Source organism: Galeopterus variegatus, unplaced genomic scaffold (assembly GCF_000696425.1).
Source record: "Galeopterus variegatus unplaced genomic scaffold, G_variegatus-3.0.2 Scaffold355, whole genome shotgun sequence".
Classification (NCBI taxonomy): domain Eukaryota; kingdom Metazoa; phylum Chordata; class Mammalia; order Dermoptera; family Cynocephalidae; genus Galeopterus; species Galeopterus variegatus.
In genome coordinates, this window is record NW_007726466.1 from 248287 (window position 1) to 262125 (window position 13839).

At 37.5% G+C, this 13839-nt stretch overlaps 1 protein-coding gene across 1 annotated transcript in view; it reads left to right on the forward strand.

The window, feature by feature from the left end:
* Positions 1–13839, forward strand: part of LSAMP (limbic system-associated membrane protein) — a 214438-nt gene that overhangs the window by 189867 nt on the left and 10732 nt on the right. The window contains exon 6 of the mRNA XM_008567901.1: positions 528–563. Coding sequence (XP_008566123.1) covers positions 528–563 — 36 coding nt within the window. The remainder of the gene's footprint in view (positions 1–527; positions 564–13839) is intronic.

The following is a 13839-nucleotide window of genomic DNA, read 5'->3' on the forward strand; positions in this document are numbered from 1 at the left end:
AAAAAAAAAAAAAAAAAAAAAAAAAAAAAAAAAAAAGAAAAGTTGAGTTAGTATTTCCCCAAATAAATTATCCAGATGCTTGGCTAAGGCTGATATGAGCTGTAGGGCTTAGGAGAGAAAAGAAGTTTATAGCTATCATGGGTCCATCTGCTATGAGCTAAAGAGAAGAAAACCAGGACCAAGATGCATTACTTCAATTTGATCACTGTTATAAACACCCTCGGCTCCAACTCTCTAAAAGTTCTAAAATCTTGGTGGTGGCTTCTCCCAGTGCAGGGTAGAATCCTCTATTTTGAGTTGCTACAATCTGATGTTGTCCCCAGACTCTAGCTAAGTTTTTTAAAAACGCTTACTAATAGCTCTCTTTGATACTTTAGTGTTAACAGGAAGGGCAAAGGTTTTATGAGAGATATGATCCTGTAGGCTTGGAAATTCATCTGTTTTATAATTGAAAGCTAAGCATGAGAAAGATACATGTACCTATATATTTAATCTGTCCGTGATGCTTACTATTTTTTCCTCTTTAGAGCGTGTTTTACCCACAATCCCCCACCCTATTCAAGGTCAGTATGATTTTTATCACTGTAGCTCTGTTGCTGGGTCATTCTCCATCATCTATAATGTGCAAAACACAAGGAGAAACACATACACAAAATTCACATACAATAGAAATTATCATTTTTAAAACCTTCACAAGAATGAGTCAATTAGTTGCCCCATACCAGTTGATAGGTATATAAAAGGTCTGTCACCTGACCTACTAACTTCAAGTTGGTCAGTAGCTGGGAAGACATTGCTAAACTCGAATATGGATTGAAGAAAAGAAAATCCCTTATTACATGTTAACTATAAACTCATATAATTTGAAATACAGCCAGTTAAATCCTCTAGCCCACAAAAATACAGATCCTCCAACTGACTACCCTCACATTTGGGGGTTTATACAATCTGAATCTGAAGTCATTGATATTACTTGTAAAAATAAACTTATATACTGCCAAAGGTTAAACTCAACCAGAATGCAACAAGGACATTGCTTTTTCTCAATATAATAGCCAATTCTTTGGCTTTTCCTTTGAAACATAACTATCTTAGAAAACACAAATAAAATAACAGATACTTATTCTGTATTCCTTTTCATAAATCTTTGTACACACTTAAATTAAATGTTGCCTCCTACATTACATTTAGATGCAAGTTGCAGCCACAACTCTCTAGCTTAAGGCTATTTAAAGGCAAATTGGCAAATAAAATTAAAACAATACAAAAAATTTGAAATGAAAGCAACTTACCATTGAAATTAAATTCCAGAAAAGTGATTTGCAAATAGCACTCAAAGACCTGAGAAAAAATGGAAACTAGGCCATGTGGGGCATGGTGTGGAAAAAATAAATTCAATTAAATAAGATTATCATACACACTATAAAGGAAATGTGCTCTGAATTAAAGGTAGAAAACTGCTGTTTTATAAGTTTGAAAGTGGATCTTATTTCATTAACACTTGTCCAAACTAAAAATTAAAGCCAAATTGGATGTAGATATTCAGAGTGTCAAAAATGCAATGTTTTGCATATGTATGCATTCACATATATGCAAACTTATTTTAATTATATTTGATATGAGGATTGCAAGGTTTCAAGGATTGACTAGACAGCTTAATGAAAGCGTTATTCTTAAATTTTAAGAAGAGTCTGAACTATTTTTAGTATAGAAGCTTATAAGAACTCTCTTGGATAAAAAACTTCCATAAAACAATGAAATCCATTTCTTATCCCAGCCACTAAAAGTAAGACTGTTAAAATGTGCCTGTTTTTTAGTCTTGACACAAAACAGTGTTCACGGAAAATAGCCCACTTAGAATTCCTGACATTCCACAATTATTTTAAGACATTTCTCTTCTAGTGTTGCTGCAGAGATTGACACCATTTTATCATGTTGCCATCGTGCAAATGTCCTGATATGAAAAACAAGCCTCATACACATTTGCCCCAATGGATAACATTTTCAAAGAGGTCACACTCCATCCAAGATGGGCTTTGTACAATATCACTGTGACTGTAGGTGTCCTTTGTGAGAGCAGTTCTGCAGCCACAAACTCAAATATCTATCTGACCATGGATTATGATATATGAAGCATTGAACAAAGTGAAGCCAGACACTGTTCACAATGGACAGCTGTCAGATACTGCAAGTCTGGCTAGGACTGAAGCACGTGGGGTTTTTTGAACTTTATATTTCCTGCAAACTGAATTGCTGATTGGAGAATGACCCTAGTTTGATTTTACATTGTAGGTAGACTGTAGTTAGCTTTCTTAGATCCCATAGTTTTTAGAGAATATAGTTTATCTTACTACTAATACTTCGGGCTTCTGCGAGTGGAAATTGAAAAGCTGTTCATTGAGACTTGGGATAGCTGGTGTGAGAGGTTGCTATAGAAAGACTATCCGTGCTTAAATTCCCAGCTTTTTACGGACACTTTTACTTCTCAGGCATCAAATCATTTTTCTCCTCTTTCCAATCAAGAGGGCAACCTATGTGAAATGCGGTTTCCCATGGAAAGAAATACTATTAATATAGGATGCGTCACCCTTTTTCTGGTGCCAATTAAGTACCCAAATGTCTATGAAAAGCACACTTCACTGTAGTCATAACTGTACTGCAAGACACTTTCATTTAATTAAGTACTGTATATTGTCATTATCTATGTGGAATCCCAAATTTCATCCCTAAAGTGCTAACATGTGTCTAAGCAGTTGGTTGATTTAAATGGACTGAAGAATTTTGAACCGATTAATTTCCTTAAGGTGTTTTGAAAGGAGGAGAATGTCACAAGGATCATTTTCTGTCCTCCCATGATAAAAAAAAAAAGAATGTTCTCTCCTAGTTTCCAACCTAACAGAAAGGTATGTTTCAGTTCAGCTGTGTCATTGTTAATATCTCTCATGGGAGGGTCGCCCCTCCTATGAGAGACTCATCACACTGGCTGGAGATTCACAGCAGAGTCACAGCAGGATTCAGACCTAAACCCCTTCAAGCTGTGATTAAACAAAAACAAGACTCAATAAATCAAATGCATTTCCCCTCGTTTCCTTCGTCATATTGCTTGATTTTTCTGCAGTGATAACAATAATACTGGAATTATACCAAAGGGTAATTTGTATTGACTGTGGCCAATCAGAAAATTTCAAATGTCCTTTTCCCCTCTGCCAAAAACAAAACAATGAAATCGGCTTGCTTCCCTGCTTTTTAGTTTAAAATATATACAGTGTTCCATTCTTGATCTGTTTCTGATAGGTGTTTTTTTCCCATTATTTTAATTTAGGTTTATTTATTCTTAAATGAGTCCCAAATTGCATATATTTGCATAAATACTCCTGACTATATTGCTGCAGAAAATTCACTGAATTGTAAAATGAGGAAAGAGTCAGCTCTAAATATCTGAGGGAACTATTCTCACTTTGTTAGGCTCAAATCATTTCTGAGTCCTCTAAATACTGGGCAATGATAACACCTCTCTCCCTGCCAGCTTACTTACACATCACCCTTCTTCATAATGGAAGTGCACCCAGAGATGCCCTCACATTGAGAAAGACTGGACGTTCAGAAAGAGGTGATGAAAACAGCCTCAGAAAATTAAAACGAGGTGAAAAAAGGGAAAAGGACAAGGACAAATCACCATCGTTTTGTTTTTATAACTCTCAAGCAAAGAATTCCCTCGAGCTTGGGGCTCTCTGAGCTCAATCAGCCCATGCTTTTCTGATCACTGCCACTTTAAAACAAAAACAAAAACAAATCCTGGAATGTGTTTCACTTGTTTGCCTCCCATCTGATTATTTATCCCAAGTGAACAGCCTTTCCATTCACTAACCCCGTGTGGCAAGTGGGTTTGGGAAATGTTGAGATTACCTTTCAGGTTCAGGCATTGCAGTGGGTTTGTTCACAGCTGCTTGCCATTCAGTCCCTGTTTTATCATTGATAAAACGCATTGCACATGGCTGGGTTTGCATGATTAATACAGCTGTCTAAAGCCTTCTCTGAAAACAAAACAAAACCCCCCAAAGTTAAAGTTTTAAGAAAATTAAGGTCCAACCCAAAACAACCCATGCTTGCAAAAATCTGAAGTCAGCCTGGCATGTTTCCTCCCGAAGGGAGACTGGGTGGGCCTGGCATTCTGACAGCCAGATTCTATCTCCAGTACATGGAGAATGGGTTCTTGAAATCAGACACCAATGGGATGGAAGGAAAAATGGGAGAAAAGTCCTGAGCATAGCCCATGCTGTGAAAATCACTAGAAAAGTCCTACAGTTTCATTTATTTTCTGTAGAACACCATCTTGGGTATCAATAAGAAAATGCTTTTTTCAGCTCCTTAATATAACAGTAGTTTCTCCTTGCCTAATAATAGTAGTAATCATAATAATAATAGCTAACATTCATGGTGGGCTTCTCATGTGCCAATAGAGTTTGAAAGGCTTTTGCATGTATTAACTCAATTAATCCTCACACCCTAAGAAAGTAGCATACACCTTCTTGTATTTAATGTTTTGGGTTTTTTTTGTTTGGTGGCTGGCCATACGGGGATCTGAAACCTTGACCTTAGTGTTACAATACCACGCTCTAATCAGCTAAGCTAACTGGCCAGCCCTCTTCCATACTTTTTAATGATCAAAGTACACCCAAATTCCAGTCTACACCTTGTTGCACCCAGACCCATACATAAATCTATAGTACATTATAAATAACCATCATGTATGCATTCACATTCATTAAGTATGCATCTATCCAATGAATTTTAAACGTTGATCTAGTTTATTTTATGTATCATAATGCCTTTAATACATAATATTTAGTTACTTTAATATCCACATATTTTTACAAAGTCGATTTTCAGATATGCTCAACACACAGAGAGATGTATGCCCAACTCACACAGATTTATATGAAAGCATTCATCTTTAAAAAAACATGAGCAGAGCTATCTGGCATTGGCACATCTAATTTCACACACATATTCAGGCTGATTTACATATACACCTCTGTTAATCATGGATAATTACTAGCATTGTTCTCTATAATTCAGTTTTTCCAACTGTGAAATGGGAAAGAAATTATATTTTTCATGCCTACAAGCTCAAAGTGGTATTTTAAATAATATACAAAAGAGAGGTTCAAGTTCCCAGAGAGAAAGCATATTGAATTTAAAATAATCATATTCAGGGCCGGCCCCATGGCTCACTCGGGAGAGTACAGCTCTGGTAGCGCCGAGGCCTGGATCCGAGGATTCGGGGTTCAAGTTCCCAGAGAGAAAGCATATTGAATTTAAAATAATCATATTCAGGGCCGGCCCCGTGGCTCACTCGGGAGAGTACAGCTCTGGTAGCGCCGAGGCCTGGATCCGAGGATTCGCGATAGAAATATTGCTCTTCTATGAGCACTATGGAAAAAAAGAATCTTTCAAAGTAACAATTACATTTGGGGATTAAGTTTAAGTAATTGGCAGTCTTGTCTTTTTAATTAAAAGGAATAAAACTGCCTAAGAAGAGCTCAGTGAGATTGGCAGTGGAAAACGTTGGCATGCTGCCCCAAAGGCTGAGAAGACCGGGATCTCGAATGGACAGAAAAAGCTGGTGTGGGCTTCTCTGGTCTTCAGAGCAGAGCTTGCCCTGCTGTTTGTGTCACATATCACGTAGCATGAGTGTGGCAGTCTACTGCGAGAAGCGTTGCTGGGTATAACCAGGAGGAAGGTCCATCTTTGGGAGCTTAATTCTGGGTTCAGGGACATTGTATGGAGGTAGAGTCCTTAAAGGAAATGGTACTACTTACAGTCAAAAAGAAAAAAACACGGCCGGTTAAAGAGTGGTGCTGATAACACCAAGGTCCAGGGTTCAATCCCTGTACCAGCCAGCCAACAAACAACAAACAAAAAACAAAACAAAAAAAATAATACCTATTCTTCCAAGTATTAAATCACCAGTATAATTCCAGCCTTTAACAAATGTCATATGATAGCCTCAAAAAGTACAAACCTTACTTTTAGACTGTTCCTTGGCTTCCTCCTTCTTTTTGACGTGAAATTCTTATCACTGGTATGTGTTTGAGGGGTCGGTCTTCAAAAAGTTCATGGAAAGATTCATATTATCTTTTAATTTCATTCTTCCACGAACCTTTTGAAGTACGCTCGTATCTCTTAATATTCTTTTTCTCTGCAGCTTTCACCATATTCACTTTGCATTACATATACATGATCTCTTTGACATCCTTCAAACAAAACCAAAGAAAAAGTTTTGCTAGTATCAGCATCCACTTCTAAACATTGATTACCAGCCCTGCAAGCTCCACAAAGCTACTATCCTGTCTATCTGGAGGAAACGTTGACTTCTGAAGAGGCAAAATACAAATTAAACTCAGTAACAAGTACCCTTATACAGTCCCCTGTCCTCACGATGTACTTTCATCATCACAAGTTATTTGTAGGTATTAAATTGAACAAGCACCTACACAGGAAAAAAAAATCAGTGTGAGTAGCCCCACCTTACATCTCCCCTTGTATACTGCTGTGAGGAAACACACCTGCCAAGTAAGAACACAGCAGGCCACAATGAGTTTGGAATTCCAATTTAAGGTGTTCATATATACTCAGATGTATGATGGGAGTAGGCAGACTACTCACTAGGGATCTGCTGAGAATTGTCAGCTTATATCCACCACAAATCAGTGGGGGGAGAGACCTTACAAGACACTTATCAAGTTTCCTAATTGGACCCTGGGGAGCCAAACACTGCCACAGTTTACTACACTGTTTTGTTTATTGCTGTGCTGATTGTAAAAGAAAACACTTCCCACATCTCTGTAACACATACGTATGTCTAACACCTAGATATTATTCCTAACATAGTGTCTTTACTGTAAATCATATACGGCTACCAGTCCATTCCACTTTTTAATCTGCCCCATACTCACAATAAAGATTCTGACTTAACCATCCACCTGCAAAACTTTGTAGCTCCAATCACTTTGTTTTAACTGCTTAAGAGGACATTGTCTGGGGCAGCAGTAGCATCCCATGGTTTTTTTTTTAAAAAAAAAAAAGGCAGTAAAAGCACTGGGAGATGCCTGTACCTTGGTTGAGTGTCTGTTCCTTGTACCATCCCACGCTCCTTAGCCCACATGGCAGCAAGCATTCCCAGCCATGTTCTATGTTCTATGTTGGAAAGTTGCTTGGCCATTCTAAAATGCTTTCTCAGTTACACGTGTGGGTTTTGTATGACTTGGAGGCAGAGGGTGTTTGGAAAATAGAAGCAGCTAAAAAAAAAAGGGGGGGGGGAGACCAAGCAGTAACTTGCACTTCTCTGTTGAATTGCAAGCTAGAGCAACTTGGGAAATTTGTTTTATTTTTCTCCCTGGAGTTCCAGAAAACAGGTAAGTTCATTGCTGAAAGCTGCTAAATGTAGAACTGCTAACAAGGACGGAATGATCTCATTATCGGAGGTTGGTCTTCTTTTGCGGTATCGACCCTCCCATTCTGACTCATTAACAGTATGATTTGTTGTTGTATTTAGATGTACTCTCCACTTGCTTTTCCTTTACTTTGTAGCTCCCTGGAGTTCCAGAAAACAGGTAAGTTCATTGCTGAAAGCTGCTAAATGTAGAACTGCTGACAAGGACGGAATGATCTCATTATCGGAGGTTGGTCTTCTTTTGCGGAATCGACCCTCCCATTCTGACTCATTAACAGTATGATTTGTTGTTGTATTTAGATGTACTCTCCACTTGCTTTTCCTTTACTTTGTAGAGTTTCTTTTAGAGTTCACACTTCCTTTTCCTTAAGAAGGCACACAAGAAAGAGCCTTCATTTTGATGGGCAGTTAAAACTAGTTTCTGTCCCAGGTTAAGTTTATTTGGCAATGCATAATATTTTGATGACACCACTCATTAACTCAAAGAAATACTATCCTAGTACTTTCTCTGAACTGGGTCTTGAGGATGACTTTGGAGAAGAGGCCAAGTACAGCTTCTGCACTGATAGAGTTTACAAACCAGATGGGAAAGTACATCATGAATTAAGCAACCACAGTAAACTTTGTTAAGTTTATGTTAGGATGCCTATGATGTGTTTGAGGAGAGGAGAGCAGGGGCACTTTGCTAGCCTGGGCTGGCCAGGGAAGGCTTCCAGGTGAAAGTAAAGTTTAAAAGGCAGAAAGAGGAGGAAGGGGAAAGGAGCCAAACATTCCAGTACATACAAAGGTCTAAAATCCAGAGAGAGGTTAATGGATAGGGTCTTAATATAAACCAGTGGAGTTAAAGGAGAGTGATTAGGCATTTCCTCCTCTATTATACTCTTAGGACAAGGAAGAGCACTTGTTGGCTAAATGGTATAGACATGCGTTGATGCTATATAGTGTGCGGTAGGTGGCACTGTTCAGGGGGAGTTTTCTGGAGAATACCTAGAGCCTATTATCTAGCAGAACATCTAGAGGAAACTTACAGCCTTTCAGTAGGGAGGTTTGATTACAGGTTTTTATTTTAGTGGTAGGGATGGTCAGGTAGTGAGCAGCCATAATATTTTCAGTAAGTTGCACCAGAACCTAGATCTAATATTATATTTGGAGTCAGTGACACGGTAGGAATTACAGATAAACCATACCTGTTATTGAGGCATCCTGGAGCTCCAAAGAATAAAGTCACTAGAAAGATCCCAAGGCACAGCTGCCTTTGCCAAGTTCTGCACTGTGATGGCTAGTGCCATAGAGGTAGGTCCAAGGCTAATTCAGAGCATACCAACATTTTTTAATCCCTTATCTTCTTATTTCCAGGAGCTTTCAAACTCCAGGAAATTTCACAAATTCACTTGTTATCTGTGCATTCAAATTCCGCAGGCCAGTTACCTCGTTTCATGGTATTTGAATGTTTTTGATTTTGAAACATACAAAATGAAAATGCATGTTACATTGATTAAAGACAATCTCACATCCATTAGGTTTTTGAATCTAAAATGTATTCTAAAATGGATCTGCAATTCACAATTTAGGGCTTGGAAATAGAAAGTAATAAGAGCAGAAAGGACAAAAATCACCGGAGACCTATCCAAATCTGTTTTTTATTCCATTTTAGAAAGTCACATAAGTAAAGATACAAAAGGCTTTAAAAGAAATATAGAAATATTTTCAAACACAGAAAATATAATCAGCTTTGTGTCTTAACAACTAAGTAGAATCAACAGCTACATAGATTTGGGGCTAAAAGGTAGTTCTTTACTAAATGAGTTGACTGGTCTCTTAATTCCAACAAGGGGCAATGGGCCAGCCCTGTATCCACAGGTACCATGGGTACATTCTATGCACAAGGGCAGAGACATTTACTTGTCTCTTTTTTAAGACAGGAAGTGCATGTCTGGCCCTGAGTACCTTACTGACAACCAATTCAAATAAATTTACTTCTGGAGTTTTTCTTACCTGATACGTATTTTTAGGTGGTGCAGCCCAGGGAAACCTCTTTATTAAACTTAGCCCGTTGGGCATTCTCGAACATTTTAATTCATTGATATTAAAAATTAAACCTCTCAGGCTGAATAAGAAACTCTCAGGATTTGAGAAAGCTGACTTGGTGTAAGAGACTTAATGAAGTCCTTTTTTTATGTTCAGAGGACTTAGTGAGACTGCACTTTCTGTAACAATCCATATCGCCACAGAGCAGAGCCTATAGCAGATAAAGTCAAACCATGCACCTGTTCTTACTCTACAGAACAATTACCCAGTACATCAAGCCTATGGTCAGAAGGACCTCATGAAACCATATAATACATTTTTCATTGCATTGCCATTTCACGCTGTTAAGAAGACCACGTTGCTTATAGGAAGTAGGACTTACCAATCTTAACTAATCTTTTGTTTTACTATATGATATCAGCCAACTAAACAGTGGGGAAGAAAATTTAGTCTCCTTGCAGTTGTCAACCCAATGCCAAATAATCAGAAGGTGATTTTCTTTTCCCTAGATTTAGAGTTTCTTTTTTTAATAAATTGATTTGTTTTTATAAATAGTTTTCTATTCTGATAATAAATGTTATGCATTCTCATTATGGAAGAATCTGAAAATATATGAAACTATAAAGAGGAAAATTGAAATCATATGTAAGCCCTCTCTTCAGAGATAACACCATTAATATGATGTAAACAAACGATTTGTTTGAATGTTTGTGCTGTCAGTATACTTCAGAATATTCAAGTTAAAACACCTAAAATATTCCCTATTTTCTACCCCTCTCTGAGGCTGGGTGTGTTTCTGTGACTTGCTCAAGGTTATAGCAGAGGCAGCCCCAAGAGCCGCCCTTCTGCCCAGGCCTGTGCTCTGTCCACAGTGATAAAAACACTCAAAGAGCTTTCAGATCCCAACTCAAACCAGACTTGACTGATTGAGATGCTTCCCTCACGTCACCTCCAGGATTCCCAGTAAACGTCCCCATTTCAGATGTGGGAGCTCCTACATTCTCTCTCTAAATTGGAGTATTAATATTTTCCCTTTTATAGATTTGTCTTTTTTTTAATGCAATGGCTTTTATTTTAATATATTTTTGTCTCATTCCATTCATTATAGAACATTTGGGCTATAGAGGTTTGGTCATCCAACTGATGAGACTAAAGAGTGAGGTTTGAATATCACATTTATATTTTATAACAACAAATTATGCCAGCATTAATTTCAGTCCAGGTTTACTCACTCATTCAACAAGGGTTGCAATATTCTGGAAAATCTATTCATGTCTAGGTCATTATTCACTTGTAAGTAGTATCAACCATCTGAAGCCCATTTCTGGGCATAGTCAACTATAAGAGGGAAAAGCCCTTAGAAGTATTTGAAAGTGAACTGTAGGGTTTCTTTTTGGCTCAAATCTAGCTAAGAGAGGCCAACTTTCTTTCTTAATTATTGATGACATGCTAAGATCCCTTAGTTTTCTCAGCCAGTCTGATGTTTCATTCTCTTAGTTGATAGGACAACAGTCCACCTGTGAACTAAGAAAACAGGAATAACCTTAAGGTCAAATTGCAGATACATTTCTCTATTTTGACTTTTTCTTCCCCTTAACTAGACCCAGAATTATTACTGTGATTCTCACAGAACATTATTCTAGAAATATCAGGCTTTAGGGCTGTTTATAACATGAACATCATACATGGGAAAAAATCAAAAGCTCTAACAATCCAAATAGGAATCACGAGGCATATCTTTGTCTATGGCAAAAGAAAAAAATAATAATTCCTGTATATAGAAGCTGCTAATCTCTAAAGCCTCTGAGTGTAGCTGAGAACCTTGTGAGAAATAAATTAAATGTCTCCCTTTTAAGCCACCAAAATAATAAAGGTTTATTTTTTAAAACCTTGGCAAAATAAATAAATAATTAAGTCAGAGGACAAAACCCAGAGATTTCCATGGAGGAACCTTACAAGTGTCATGCTTCAGATCTTCATCATCAGTGAGGGAGGTCAAATATTTTCCTTCCTTTTTTAAATTAAATTCCCTAATGATTTTAACCCTGTCCTTCTCTCATGATTTCCAGGCAACTAGTGGATAAAATCCCTACTGAATTTGGACTCTCCCCCTCCTGTAAACACTCAATTTTACTAACTCTGACCCAGAAAAAAAAAAAAAAGGGTGCATTTTATGTCCTTTAAACTAACATCATTTTCAAAACCTGCAGCCCATCAGAGGACTGGCCTTACAGAAAGAGGTGTGTCACACACAAAGCGAGAAGGTTTTCTTGTTCGCATGGCCATGGCAGGTTAAAAAATAAAACACTTATGTTCAAGTAAAACACCTGGAATTACAACTGTGCAAACAATATAAACCTCAAACTCTCCGTATCCTACATGTGAATGGGAATGAGTGCTCCTAAGCAGAGGAGCAGAGGCAAGTTTTCAAGGGTAAAAGCTGAAGCACTAAAATCAAGCTTTCTTCTTATGGATTTGTTGTGCCCTCATCTCCTTTTCCAGATAAAACTCAAAGAAAACAAAAAATGCCAGAATTTTCTATTGTGTACATATCATTGTACACAATGACATGAAAGTTTCCTAAGGCAATGAGGGAATTCCCAAACTACAAGCTCTAGTATTTCTGATGAAGCATCTTTCAACTTTGCAACACTTTAATTTTTAAAGAGGGAAAGGGAGAGATGGGGAGGGAGGGAAAAAGAGATTGAGAGAGAGAAAGAATGAGAGATGAGAGGTAAGAGGAAGAACAAATCTTCTGGCCTTTGAACAAAAAAGCTTGGGTTTTTATATTTTAAGGTTGGAATAGTTCATTAGTTGCAAAGATATTTTTAAATGAAGCTTAGCCCTCCTGAAAATTTTCTACCTACCAGGATTTGGAGACTGAGGGAAGGACCTTCTGGCCCCATATGGCTCTTTAGATGACTGTGAATTCCCAACAATGATCTTGCCCTTGGGTTAAGGCATGTGGTTCCAAAAGAGCATAGAATCTCCCCTACCTAGAATCTTGGCTAGATTAGCTTCTAATGTATAATTGATTTATCTACTCATTTCTTCATTCACTTATTTATGCAGTCAGACATTTGTCATAAAATCTGTTTGACACTTAACACTGTGCCAGAAAAATAGCAAGCTGAGGATTCTGTAGTGAACAAGGTAAACATATTGTTTATGCCATGAGAGAGGTCAAATCCACTGTTTGTGATGGTACAGGTTTGTCTACCATGGCTGGGTATAAAGGATCTGAAAGTCAAAAGTCAAAGACAGATTAGCATACATAAACTTGTCAAAGCAGTTGCCTTTCCTAGTATTAAACTCTTTCCCCGTAGCCTCTTTGTATAACCTCATCAGGAAGTAAAATGTAAGCATATGACAATGATGCTTTCAGAGAAGGTCTAGAATGTTCTCTATACTAGAATCTCCCAATGTTTTGTCCATTGTATTGGTGCAATAGATTTATCTTTTTATATTATGCTTTGGGCCTTCACTGCTATGCTTACTTGTTAAGTGTGTTTGCTGAAGAAAGATCAATATGTGGGGAGAAGTCTTCCTGAAAAGCATAAAAATCATAAATTCCACATATGTTCTAACTAGTGTGTCCAGGGAATCCCTATAAGAATAATATCCCCATCAATACAGCTGTATTCAAGAATATGAAACTGCCTTTCACTAGAAAATGAAGAATGATTTTCAGTTGTTGAGAACCAAAAAAAAAAATTTTCTTGTCTGTGATAATAGAGAAGACTCTTTCTTCAAGAAGTAACATTTCACACCTGCTCTGACACTGGAAAAAAATTTTTATTCCTCCCACTATTGCCACCTTGTGGACAAAGGTAATTCCTTTAGACAGCACGTAGGCGCATGTCTTAGTATTACCACAAGATGGCAGCACAAAACCGAGTTTTCAAAGAGTGAGACCAAAAAATTCAGGGTTCTGCTCCTCAAAAGACAATGTTCTGTCCTACAGAACATGAATAGGAAATGAGTACAAAATAAACACTCCCTTCAATTTTCGTAAAGGTGAATGAAATTCCAAGTTTTCAGATATTTAGTATTTCACAAAGAAATTGATTTATTGCAGAAATAGGGAAGCGTTGAATTGATAACTTATTTTGCTTTGTAAAGCTATGTCAAGCAAATATATACTTTTTTCCAAATTTTTCTGATATTTTCTTCATAGAGTAAAATATCTGGGTATGTTTTAACATTCTTCTTTTTTTTTTTTTTTCCTTTTTGTCTTTTTCTACTGACCGGTAATGGGATCACAACCCTCAGTGTCGCGCCCGCACCAGGGACTGGCAATGGGATCGCAACCCTCGGTGTTGTGCCTGCACTGCGCTCAGCCAGTGAGCGGGAAC